The following is a 12,729-nucleotide window of genomic DNA, read 5'->3' as shown; positions in this document are numbered from 1 at the left end:
CTAAGTCCAGGTGGGATGATACTGGGACAGTAATGGATATGCTCGGAAGACATCATGCTAACCTTGACCAGGTCCTAAAGCAGCCTCAGAAATATACACATTCGTTTGAGATTGGACAACTTGATAGAGAGCAATATCCCTCTGACAGTCATTTGGATTCCTTTGCTATTTTTATACACTCACTCTTTGGGAAGAATTTCCTTATCTTTGCCACCTACCTACTATTAGCTTTACTACCATCGGCTTTCGAAATTGAATCATGCAGGGCTTTGCGGGTTCGGCTCTTCGCATTTTTACACTCCTTGGCTCTTTCTCAGCGTCACGCCCGAGAACTAGTCCATTATAAGTATAGGCAGTTATTTTTCGTACGTTATGGGACGTGCTAGGCGATTCCGTTTTTATGAAATAATAACAGCATGATCCCAGGTAGTTAGGCGACTGGCCGGTCAAGTGAGTCAACCTTGCACCTGATTACCCCTCTTCCTCCCTACCTGATGATTTCCTTCGTTTTGTTCTGTACACGATGATTAGAATCCCTCTACCTTTAGGGGTATCAATTGTCAACTATACCAAACCCTAATTCATGCGTTGACGACTGATAATAATGGCCTCCCTCACGGTTGATGACTATACCATCGCATGGATCTGTGCCTTGCCTATTGAGGCGGCAGCGGCCCGCGTTATGCTTGATAAGACTCACCCCCCACCTCCACAGTCCACTGATCCCAATGCCTACGAAGTTGGCGAACTGAACGGCCACCATATTGTGATTGCCCTCCTCCCAACTGGCGTATATGGAACCGTATCTGCCGCCGCCGTCGTATCTCGCATGCGTTTGACGTTTCCCCGGCTCCAGTTCGGACTCATGGTGGGGATTGGAGGCGGGGTCCCAAGCAAAGACAATAATATTCGATTAGGCGACGTTGTTGTGAGCAAGCCAGGTGGAAGACATGGCGGGGTAATACAGTACAATTATGGCAAGGCAGTTCAGGGTGGATATTTCGAGCAAACAGGGACCTTGAATAAACCGCCAGACATTCTTTTGACGCGTTTAAACCAACTTCAGGCAAAACAAATAACTGGCGACAATGATCCTATTTCACGAATAGTGCAGAGTGTACTGGAACAATATCCCAACATGAAAGAGAGATGTTCACTCCCAGAGCAGTACCCTGATTATCTCTTCTACCCCTCCTATCATCATGCCGACGACAAAGATGACTGCAGAAAGTGTGATAAAGAGCAATTAATTAAACGACGCCCACGTGATACCAGAAACCCTCACATTCACTACGGGTTAATTGCATCTGCAGACCAGGTGATGAAGGACTCGGAAACACGAGATCGTCTAGCTCAACAACACGGGATACTCTGCTTTGAGATGGAGGCGGCTGGGTTAATGGACCAGTTACCGTGCTTGGTGATTCGGGGATTCTGTGATTATTGCGATTCACACAAGAATAAGGAATGGCAGGGATATGCAGCGCTCACCGCGGCTGCTTATACAAGGGTTCTCCTGGAGGTTGTTCCACGGCAGAGGAATGATTCGAGCCACGGTAGCAATAGCTACTGGATGGTTCCCTTTGCGAGAAACCCTAGATTTGTGAGTCGGGAAAAGGAAATTGCCAGCCTCGAAGAAGCACTCGCGCAAGAGAATGGTCCGGCAAGAATCGCTATTCACGGACTAGGGGGGATTGGAAAGACCCAAATTGTGCTTGAAACAGCTTACCGAGCGCGAGCGAGAGGATCCAGCTACTCCATATTCTAGATTGCGTGTAATAGCTATAAGAATGTTGAACAGGGCTACATGGGTATTGCACAGACAGTTGGGCTGCAGGTGAAGCCAGAAGAGGCAAAAGAGCATGTCAAAGCTTATCTCAGCCAAGAAAACGCTGCCAAGCGGCTTCTAGTCTTTGATAATGCTGATGATTTAGACATGTGGATCAAGGATAGCCCAAAGTACCAGCTCTTAGGAGGTTTCTTCCTCAGAGTCGGCAAGGTCGCATTCTTTTTACCACGCGCAACCGCATGCTAGCTGTAAAGCTTGCATGTTCACATATATTTACAGTCCCTGAGCTGGACAAAAAATCAGGGCTGAAGATGCTTGATAAGTCACTGCTTGATCATCATCTATCTACAGAAAACAAAGATACTATGATCCTTCTTGAACAGCTTGCCTTTCTCCCGCTGGCAATCACTCAAGCCGCGGCGTATATCAACGAAAATGGAATCGACATCTCTGCATACTTGAATCTTCTGGGAAAACAGGAGGCACATATGATAGAGCTGCTAAGTGAGGAGTTCGAGGATGAATATCGATACGAGACTGCACAGAATCCTGTCGCCACAACCTGGTGGATCTCATTTCAACGGATCCAACGCTTGAACCAATTAGCCATTGATTATCTATCGTTTATGGCCTGCATCGATTCACGCGACATCCCCCTGTCTCTCCTGCCTCCGCCAAGGTCAGATAATGAGGGGACAAAAGCAATCGGCCTGCTTAATAGCTATTCATTTGTGAGCAGGCAGGCTAATACTACTTTCCTAACACTGCACCGCCTAGTCCGTCTTGCAACACGGACCTGGTTAAGGAAGAATCATCAGCTCAGCCAGCAAGTTTATATCTATAAGTATTACATAAAATACTTTTGGTTGCCAGTTCGTTGCAAGATACAGGCATTGAGGATGACAATCATTCCTGGAGTCCGAGGAATCAGCCTCCAACTGTCAGAAACACAACGATATTCTCCAAGGAGGGTTTTTGAATTGGTTATATTCGTCTGATCTCCTCAGATAGTTGTTCTCTGCCTTGCCTCTCTCTTAGGTGAGAAGGCAATATATCTCGCTTATTTCGTATGAGGTCCATGTACGGACTCTTGCAGCCGGATAAGTCAGATACAAACTCAAACAAGCCTATGCAGGTAGCCAACGAGACTGTTCGCTACCATATAAACTTGTCACCCTGGGATCAGAATTTCAACCTGGGGCTTGTTTTCCAGAGGATTGCAATATTCTTTCATACGTAGTCTTGTAGTAGCCTCAGCCTGCAACTTGGAAATATCCCGTTTCTACCGGCCCAAATAGATCTATAACTACTGACCAATGGCAGCCTCCGAAGATTTGGACATACAATGCAGTCCATGGCCGTATTCGGCGATTTCCCCTCGCTCAACTGAGAGTTTGAGTGGTTCAAACGGTCTGAGCATTTCATTCTTCAATGAGACGGAGGGCGCGGGTTCCTCTACTGATCCTCAAGTCGCCTCCGCCTCGCGCATTCCTTATGCCGAGCATCAACTCAGCCCATGAGTGCTGTATTGCCTACTAGCTCTAGCAGTTGAGGAAATAAAACGTTTATCTTAAATTCCTATATAGAAAGTCATAGCTAGAGCTGCGCAAGGGGAAAACTAGCCAATCATCCTCCCAGCACCCGCTATCATTCGGCCAAAGGCCCCTGAAGACCGACTCATATTTGCCTAGCTCGAGCCAGCCTTTCTTGAACCCCTACTGCATGTTCTTTGCCTTAATTCTCTGCACGGGGATTTCTTGCCTACCTACCACTACCTTGGTTATAGTTATAGACGCTGAAGCACTTCCATTGGAATTCCAACTTGTCGAGAATCCCGCTGAGCTTCACTGGAATCCCTGTGCTTCTGCCGCTTTCTAGGTGGAGTTGACTTAGCGAAGTTGGCTGTCTTTGAGCGTCGAGGACAGTGGCCATTATGGTTCGGGCAAGGGCTTCGTCGACAGCGACGTTGATCATCAGGTCCCGTGCGCTCTTCTCATCTTTTCCTTCTCCCTCCTGCACCGAATCGAGCCGGATCCCGAGCTTTCGAAGCTGCGGCAGGTGCGTTCCAACTGCTTTGGACATGCTGACTTCCTCAATGTCCCCCGGCCGTCGGCGCACAGGAACCCGCAGTTCTCGCAGATTCGGGCACGCTTTGCCAATCTCTTCGATTTGTTCGCGCGTCATGGATTTTGCTCGCCGCTCGTTATGTCTATCGTGACACCCAGTTCCCACAAGTGAGAGTTTCTTGATCGACTGACCATGCGTACCTAGGATTGCAGCGAGAGCTTTGCTCGTTTCACGAGCTTCTGTGATATCCGTTGACAGATGGATGCTCTTTAGTGTGCCGGTGATGTTTGCAATGAACCTAGACGCGGCCTGATCTCCCGGAATCTGGCCATCGTCTGCGTAATCATAACTATGGCCCAGGACTAAACTTGTGAGAGAGGGGAAGTCACATTGCGACGCATCTAGCAGGAATTTTTCTGAGGCTTCCCAGACTTGCAATGTCTCGAGCTTGGCAAACATAATATGGTGTTTTCATCTATGGAAATAGTGAACATCGTTGGCTGGCGTTAGACTCAACTCAATAGGCAAGCTTTTGGCCGTGGCCGTTAGCCTCTGGTATCCATCCGTATTCTTGATCCTGATCTCGCCGGGGATTAACATTGTCATTCTCAATAAAATTGTCGGGGCCATGGAGGAGGCTTTCGTATCAGGTCTTGCATTACGCGAGGTGTCGATCCAAAATGGGAATATTGACGGATAATGTGAACATCTTTTAAGTCCGGGGCCAGTTTCAAGAGCTCGAACAACGCCTCCCCGTTGAATTCCATTCCTTCCAGACCATATATCCGTGACACAGTCATTGTGATCCGAGTCAGCCTGGAACAGTAGCCAGCGGGAATTCATAGGGGTCGATGTTCCGTCACTGGTCAAAATGGTGCTTGTAATGCAAACTGGGTTGTCTGAACAGCACATTGTGCAAACGGCACCTGCAGTCGGCTTCAGCTTTTGCTTTCGGTTCCAGTACTTCAAGAAGTCAGGGCGGGAGTAAAGTCCTAGACGCCCAGACAAAATCCTTTCGGCCGGAATCGCATAGCTTGAGGAGCAGGTCTGGTAATCCTCCCAAATTGTCGCGTTCGTTGCGCATGGAAGCTATATGGTCGTGGTAGGAGCGGTAGTATTCATGAATACATGCCAATGTATCTTCGTCCTCTCCCTGTTCGATGTCATCATAATATTCATCGTCGTAGTCTTCGTCTTCATCTTCGCTGTCGCCCGCATCAACGCTCTCCGTCTCCATTGCGTGCTCGGCTTCCAACGTGGGTAACTGTAACTTGTCCCAGACCGTCAGACGCACAGATGAAAAGGCAGACGCTCGTTCCAGAAACTCAGACCACCGCTTGATGTCAGAAGAAAGCTTTTCGCGAGTCGATAGGCGCAGCTTTAGATGGTGGAAACGGTGTTGGGCGGCGACGGAGTGAAAGTTCTTCTTCACCGAGGCCAGGTCGAATACACTGGGAAGGCACTCGGATGCGAGGATCTCGCAGACCAGGTACAGAATCTCAATTGGTGGAGATGAGATGACTGCTTGATGTTTACCTAAATGCCTAGGTAGGTAGTTTGACGACCGTGGACGGGATGAGGGATTGCCGCCGCCAAGTTGAGCCCCTCGTGATCTGCTGCCTTCCCTGAGAGTAAGGACTAGCTTCCACGAGTCTACAAGAGGTACAGGAATAGATAGTGTAAAAATGAAATGATAATTTCTATGAAATGTCGGTTTGAGGTTTGGTTGAGGGCAAGATCTTTTGGATGTCAAAGACTCTACACTCGCTAATACGTACATTTCGTTTCAGGTCATGACAAGCATTAAGTTATATCGAAAATATCCAATGTCCACACTCTAGACGGAATTCCTCACTGTAAGGAGCAGCTTAGCGTATGCAGCAGCAGCAGCCGAAGCATAGTTCTGCCAGAGGTCATTCTTATGAGAATCGGCATAGTCACTGACCCCACGAATTACGAGACAATCAAAAGCATTCATCACTCCCGCGGCCTCCATCTCAAAGCAGATAACATTATACTTTGAGCCCAGCTCATCCCGGGCTTGAGCACTCTTGATGACCTGGTTTCCGGACGCGATCAAACCGTAGTGGATGTGCGGGTGAGTCCCTGCTCGGGGTTCTCGAACGACCTCATGCCCGGAGCAATGTTCACATGTGCTTCTGTTGGAATCATGTATATATTCCGCCTTGAACAGTCTATCGTGCTCTGGACCAGGATACTTATATTCGTCTCGCCGGTCGACGATGTGCCTGATACTTTCCTCCAGCGGCGCGGAGGAGAGATCAGGATTCGACATCAGATTGCTTATATCTCGTAGAAGACACGAGGGCGGACCGCGCAAAAAGCCCGTTAGCTGAGAGCCTTTGTTATCAAGAATCTTCAGCAGGTCATGCTGAATCACGCCCGAGTAGACACCTCTAGGATGGCTGACGACCACATCGCCAAGGCGTATATCATTCTCTAAGGTTGGAATGCCCGCCCCGATCCCGACCAAGAGGCAAAATTTCAGTGCGGGGAAACTTCGCATCATATGCGAAATGACGTGCGCCGCTGAGTTGGAACCGTACTGTCCTGATGGGAGACAGGTTGCGACAACAGTGTGGTTGCCCATGCGCCCAAAAGAATAACTATTCTTATCTTGCGGCGGGACGCCTGGGTCTCTGTATGTGCTATCGAATAACATGCGTATTGGAAGAAGTTCTTTCGGCAGTGCGCATAAAATCCCGACGTTGTACTGGCCAAGAGTAGGTTGCGAAGCTGGAGACTGCTGCCTCGATGTCGGCTGGATTGCCGGGCTCATAGAGGGTATAAATATTTTATCTGTGCTGGAAGAGACGTGGTTGTACATCGGCCTTTTGCCCCGAGGATAACACGGAGAAGAGGAGCGTTTCCTGGGCGGGGTCGAAGGACGGCGACTGGACAGCATGGTCAAGCCGGTCTCTGGCTGATTTGTGCTCAATGGAAGTGGCCAGCGCTTGTCCTGTTCAGTCCCGGAGATTGAAATTGGAAGATCTGGTTGGTAAGCCTTCTGGTATTCCTGAAGCGGCTTCACGATTTTCCAGTATACGTCGTTCCTGAAAGCAAAGTCGTCCAACTCATCCTGCGAATACACGTCAAGGCAACTGGCAATGATGTCTAGAAAGGGTTTCTCGACAAACGTCTCTCGTGCATTAATTTCTTCACGGTTAAGTGCATTGAAAAGCGAGAAGTCCCCGTTCTCTTCATCGTCGTCCTCTGCGTCTTCGTCGGCGATGCTGATGCGATGTCCAAATAGTATCTCCCAGAGGAGAACACCGAGCTTGAGGATTATTGATCGTCTGTTCTCAGGGTATTTGGGTAGATTTTTGTCGTGTCCTCCAGTAAGGATGTGTCTGACATAGGGCATGTTGCATGATAATGAATTCCTGCCGTACGAATCGTCGACAAGCTGTTCGATGTAGATGCGTTCTGCTTCCCATGTGTCATCTAGGAGGGGGCTACCAAGAAGATATAGTAACGACCTTGCGATTGCCACTGCAAGATTTAGTTTGTCCTCTTTTAGCAGGCTTTTGACGCTTTGACTGGACTGTTTGTTGCGGCGTCGGTCGAGCAAATCTCTCAACGTCACGTCCGGTTGCCGAGCATTGCAGCCCATGCGGTCGCCAGAACAGACTGTCCCAGTCTCCCAGTCACCATTCTGGTGTAGGTGAATGCGCAGACGTCTCTTGAGTCTCCATGAACTCTTCAGGGCGGAGCAAATGGCGCCTGCGGAGGTCTGGCTGGAAGTAGAAGGGGTGGCCTGATGTTCTTTGCTCCAACACACTGGTTGCCATCTATCTCTGGTGCTTGATCCGCAGACTGATATTACCATTTCAATTTCAGGTTTCCTGAATCCGCTCAGATGCATCAAGGCTGTATGCGACGCTCCGCACCCGGGGGCAGTGGTCAGCAACCTGAAAACATTCGTGGCAATGCTCGACAAGGTCCGTGCTTGGTGAATCTCCCTTGCGGCCAGTTCGTCTTCTGTATTGATCGATTCATCTTTTTGGTAAAAGAGCTCGTGCATTTGAAGCCCGGCATCTATCGTTCGATATTCGTAGATGTGTCTCATGATTGAATTAAACCTCTGGACTCGGGTGTACACTCTACAGTAATCGCTCGTATCTTTCCCGAACTCTATGAAGGCTGTGGCTATTGTCTCATTATGAAACTCATTGCGAGTTTTGTCCCTCAGAGTGGCAAGCTTGCGGAAGCCAAACGTTCTATTCGGGATCGACTCTAAACTTGAAGTCAGCTGGAGATGAAAACAGCGCCTGGAGATCCAAACAAAAGTAATTACCGCGGGATTCGAGGATGAAAGGCTTAACCAAGCTTTCCAGCAAGGCCAGAACGTCGCCTAGGGCCCATTTTGCTTTGTCGAGCTTAACATCGGGCAGATCGTGTTCTACATTATCTGTACTGAGAACATACTGCATCTCCTGAACCTCAAATCTCAGAAGCGTGACTGAGTTCTTGAAGTTTGGCGGATCGTGCTGTGAGCTTGAGAGTCGTATGCCGGGATGAGGAGGGAGGGCGTTGATGAAGAAAGGCAAGACGGATAGAAAGAGCTCCAGGGCAGGGCCCGAACTATCGGAGAGCCGCATGGCAACCAGCACGGGCAGTCGCAAAGAGGCCAGGTCTTGATATCCAGCAGCGGGGTTGCACCTCGCAGGTGAACTTGGGCAGGAGGGGATCGTTTAGGTAAGCGCCACTTCTTCAGCTGACAGCTGCAGCCTCGCCCAGACTGCAGGATAACATTATCTGGCATTCTCTGACACTCTCCAACATTCTGTCATTGCCACTCCCACGGTGGCAGCTATGGAGTCGTCTACTGAGGACACCATTTATGATGCCGCAAAAGCCTGCGCGCAGGGGTTCGGGAACGCACTGATTCAGCAGGTTGAAGATAAGAACAACCACGAGTTCCTCGAGGAATTGAGAGGGCGCTTCAATGTTTGGACAACCTACGTTGGAGCATTTGCAACACCAAAAGCATCGCTCGATGCTCGCCTGAGTGTGCATCCAGAGTTGAAGCAGACGGTGCTAGAGTTGCTGGATATGATATTGACAAACCTAGGTACGTACGTACACCTAAGTGCATCCATGTTTCATGCGATGACTCACAAGTCGACGGCATGCGTTTAGTGGCTATCACCGCAGCCGATCTCAACAATCACGAACATGCCTTATTTGAGGCGGTGGAGGCCGCAGTCGAAAGGCTTTTTATATTCGGAGTGCGCCTGCGGCGTGACAAACACCGCATTCATCGTCCACGCCATTGTACAGATGAAAAGACATCTATGTACTTCTGCTGCTTGCTTGTTCGCCATAGACACCGTCATGTCAGGCAAAGCCTATGCAACCAACTGGCTTCTTCTATCTACACTCGCGGTGTTTCATTGCAATACTTGCAAAGCCACAATCAGAAGCTCGCCTCCGAAAGGCGTGGCTATGATGGCGGCTGGCAGGAGGGAGACGAGACCGAACTGGATACCAGCCCGTCCCACCCTGAATCATTTGATGATATCGAGGCTGTGCGCAATCGATTGTCCCACCAGCCTCGCATGTCCGAGACACGTCCATCGACCATCTCCCCCACGAGAGTCTTCCGTTTGCTGCATCCGCGGGCAAAGCCATCGGGATCCCTGGTGAGTAAAGGATCCGCGGCCAATGATCCGATAAGCGACCAAATCCAGTATCCTCCGATGCCACGACGACAAGGCCTGGAAAAATGGGTTCAGTGCCATCTCTGTTCAGAACCGTTGGAGGCAACCACATTGACCGTGGAAGCTTGGAGGTATGCTTGGCCTAGTCCTATCCGGATAAACTTGAGTTATTCATGTCATCATAGGGACCACATAGATCGAGATCTAGAGCCTTATGTGTGTATTTCTGAGAAATGCAGAGATCCTCTGCGGTTTTTCGCCAAGCGAAGAGACTGGATGAGCCACATGCAGTCACGGCATACAATAGACTGGGCTCAGAAGATCCACACGGAGATGGCCTACTGCGACGTCTCGCACAGTGTACCAGTGGAATTCGAAGACGTACCAAAGCTCGTCCTTCACTTACAGTCGGAACATGGTGATCAACTTACCAAGTCAAAGATTCAAGGGCGGGCCAGACGGAATAGAAGAATCGCAACAAGGGATCCTTTTGTGTGCCCACTATGCGACGCTATACCGAACGAGATCAGGACGATTGTTGAGCAAAAGCCCTATCAATTGCTCTCGGAGCACATTGCAGAACATCTCAAGTCTCTGGCATTTCTCTCTTTGTCTTACGTAGAGGGCAATCAGGAGTCCTCTTATGATTTACAGAATTCCGAAGAAATGTACTGCTTTACTGGATCGTCGGAAGATATCGAGCAGGAGAGTGCTCACCGGGACGCCCCTCACTCACATCAAGCTATTCCTTTCCTTGACGATATACCGGTGACTGAGATAATTGCAGATGGAAAGCGAAGGGTGGATAACCAAGTGCTTTCAGGTCCATCAACTCCTCTGCTGATACCGGAAGATTGGGCATTCATCCCAACCATAAACTTCCCTACAGACTTTGAGGCTCTACAAGGACATTTGAACGGCATATTGCCTATCTCAGGCGTCGAATATCGGTAAGTCAGTTTATCTACACAAAAAAAAAAAGGATTTCATTGACTGAAGTTGTTTAGTGACGAGGGCGACCATCCTACAGTATCGCGATTGACCCACGCGCCCTGGAACGAAAAACTCACTGCATCCGTTGAAGAAGCTTACCAGCTACAAAACAAAACCCCATTATCAAGGCATTCAGATTACCATGCCATAGCGGCCGGACTAGCTTATGCCTATTGGTGCCAGGGTCAATTCAAGAAAGCAGAACGAGTGCAAACCGAGGAGCTAGAACTATGCACCAAACACTTGGGGAAAGAACATCCTTCGACGTTAACAAGTGAGAATAACCAAGCATGCATAATCTGGAGCGTGGGTCGGTGGCGGGAAGCAGAGGCACAATTCCAGCGCGTGGCCGAATTACGTTCTCAAATTTGGGGTAAAGACCATATCTCGACCCTGACCAGTATGAGCAACTTGGCATCAACGCACGGAAGCCTGGGCGCCTGGTCAAAAGCATGTGCCCTTGGCCGGGAAGTAGCAGACATCCAGAGCACTCAATTAGGCCCTAAACATTCCTCCACGTTGGTTAGCATGAGCAACATAGCCACGGCACTTTGGAATCAAGGGGAACTCGAAGAGGCTGAGCGAATGGAGAAAGCAGTCCTAGCCACACGAGAGAGTGTCCTCGGTCGAAGGCACCCAGATACTCTCAACATTCTCAACAACCTGGCCTGTACCTATCAGTCCCAGAAGCGATGGGCCGAGGCAGAAGAATTAGGGATAGAGGTACTGAAGTCCTCGCAAGAGATTCTCGGCCCCAACCACCCATTCACCCTTACGGCGATGGGAAACCTAGCACACACGCACCGAAAACAAGGGCGAGCGCAGAAAGCCAAAGAGCTCGAGACGCGAGTCCTGGAAACACAGGAGAGGATTCTAGGTGCAGAGCATCCGGACACTCTCCTTACATTGTGGAATCTCGCCTCTACGATGTGGCAGCAGACAAGATACCCCGAAGCTATCGCAATGCTGAGACGCTGCGTACTATCTCAAACTGCAAAGCTAGGCCCAGACCATCCGCATACTGCAGCGGCTAGAAAGGATCTAAAGAGATGGCTCTCGCCGACTAGGGGGCGTAAACGGAAGTATGATGGGAATGCAGGTGCCGGACTCGGCCCGTATCCGCTTGTGCTCGGCCTGAATCAGTCTCGGTGATCGCCTGACTGCCGGTATTTTAAGCGAACAAGATTCGTTTGGTCAGTTCTGGAATGTCGACTCGCCAGCGGCCGCTCATACAGTCCTTAAATTCGAGGTCACAACTCCGAAATGACTCCAGACTCTCCCGGTCTACGATGATAAAATACCTAGAGCGGCTCGCGTCAAATGCTGCGATAGAGTCTGGTGGGACTTCTTCGGATGCTTTCGATGCCCAGCGCTTGGTGAAATGCTCTCGGAGCATGGCGGTCGTCGCGCCAATGAATGCGACCGGGTCTTGGATGGCGGTGGATTCCAACGAACATAGCATGCCTCGGCCGTCGTAGAGGCGTGCTCTTCCTAGATGAGAAAGACAGTAAGTAATGAGTGAGAGATGGAAGGTGAAGTTTCCGTGAACGGCAGGTGCGGATCCGGGCCCCCTGGGCAACTCGAGGCAGCGGCTAACAACCACTGCCAACGGGGATACGGCCCATTCACCTCCTGCGTTCTAGCCAATTGCCACTGGAATATCATGGTCTCTCGGTGCAGCAACAGCTCCTGTGCCTGTTGCTGATGCTATCGGCAGATGATGAGATGGAGGGGACGACGAAGAGGAGCCAGCCACTACCTAGACAACCCGTAGTTTGCCCGCCAGAAGCGGAATGACCTCCCTCGAGCTTCACCTCGTCCTCACCTTCCCTTCCCTTCCCTTCCTTTCATTACACTGAACACTCTCAAGTACTCCATCAACCGTGCTTCGCTCGAGATCTACTACAAGTTCATCAAGTAAGAGAACACCTTGACTTTCTTTCTAAAGTCTGAACAAAATGGCTACTAGCGTAGGGGATAACTGCAATCCTAGTAACAGGTTATCTAACAGCTTGGCTGCTTTAGAACATCGCGGCTACTAAAGTCTTCATGCTTCCTTAGAATCCAACTGCGGCCACTGCTGCCGTTGGAGCAACTGTGAACGCCAGGGCCACACCCGCCGCAGCCAGTAGAAAGCGTGTTCGTTCGGTAGCAGCCAAACGTCAAAAAAAAAAAAAAAAAAAAAAAAAAAAAAAA

General features: G+C 49.8%; 6 protein-coding genes across 6 annotated transcripts; 3 read left to right on the top strand and 3 right to left on the bottom strand.

Moving 5' to 3' along the window:
• The first annotated feature begins 414 nt into the window (after positions 1-414).
• BDV17DRAFT_270950 (nucleoside phosphorylase domain-containing protein) lies at positions 415-1,858 on the top strand. The gene has a single exon (XM_073758733.1). It carries the CDS (start codon positions 605-607, stop codon positions 1,766-1,768), a length of 1,164 nt encoding a protein of 387 aa, XP_073612628.1. The 5' UTR covers positions 415-604; the 3' UTR covers positions 1,769-1,858.
• A 1,692-nt stretch (positions 1,859-3,550) lies between these two features.
• Positions 3,551-4,315, bottom strand: BDV17DRAFT_294068 (uncharacterized protein; the record flags this gene model as incomplete). Its single annotated transcript, XM_073762756.1, has 1 exon — positions 3,551-4,315. The coding sequence occupies one exon, from the start codon at positions 4,313-4,315 to the stop codon at positions 3,551-3,553; it is 765 nt and encodes a 254-aa protein (XP_073612627.1).
• A 1,338-nt stretch (positions 4,316-5,653) lies between these two features.
• BDV17DRAFT_270949 (5'-methylthioadenosine/S-adenosylhomocysteine nucleosidase family protein) lies at positions 5,654-7,671 on the bottom strand. Its single transcript, XM_073758732.1, has one exon. The coding sequence runs from the start codon at positions 7,488-7,490 to the stop codon at positions 5,694-5,696; it is 1,797 nt and encodes a 598-aa protein (XP_073612626.1). The 5' UTR covers positions 7,491-7,671; the 3' UTR covers positions 5,654-5,693.
• Positions 7,672-8,863: 1,192 nt separating this feature from the next.
• BDV17DRAFT_270948 (uncharacterized protein) lies at positions 8,864-9,647 on the top strand. The gene is made up of 2 exons (XM_073758731.1): positions 8,864-8,951; positions 9,020-9,647. The coding sequence occupies exon 2, from the start codon at positions 9,056-9,058 to the stop codon at positions 9,524-9,526; it is 471 nt and encodes a 156-aa protein (XP_073612625.1). The 5' UTR covers positions 8,864-8,951; positions 9,020-9,055; the 3' UTR covers positions 9,527-9,647.
• A 226-nt stretch (positions 9,648-9,873) lies between these two features.
• On the top strand, positions 9,874-11,685 carry BDV17DRAFT_294066 (uncharacterized protein; the record flags this gene model as incomplete). The annotated part of the gene is made up of 2 exons (XM_073762755.1): positions 9,874-10,490; positions 10,548-11,685. The coding sequence occupies 2 exons, from the start codon at positions 9,874-9,876 to the stop codon at positions 11,683-11,685; spliced, it is 1,755 nt and encodes a 584-aa protein (XP_073612624.1).
• BDV17DRAFT_270945 (uncharacterized protein) lies at positions 11,636-12,241 on the bottom strand. Its single transcript, XM_073758730.1, has one exon. The coding sequence runs from the start codon at positions 11,993-11,995 to the stop codon at positions 11,705-11,707; it is 291 nt and encodes a 96-aa protein (XP_073612623.1). The 5' UTR covers positions 11,996-12,241; the 3' UTR covers positions 11,636-11,704.
• Positions 12,242-12,729: the final 488 nt, after the last annotated feature.

This window comes from Aspergillus undulatus (assembly GCF_047715775.1).
Source record: "Aspergillus undulatus strain CBS 261.88 unplaced genomic scaffold BDV17scaffold_49, whole genome shotgun sequence".
Lineage (NCBI taxonomy): Eukaryota > Fungi > Ascomycota > Eurotiomycetes > Eurotiales > Aspergillaceae > Aspergillus > Aspergillus undulatus.
This window is presented reverse-complemented; position numbering and strand designations above follow the sequence as displayed.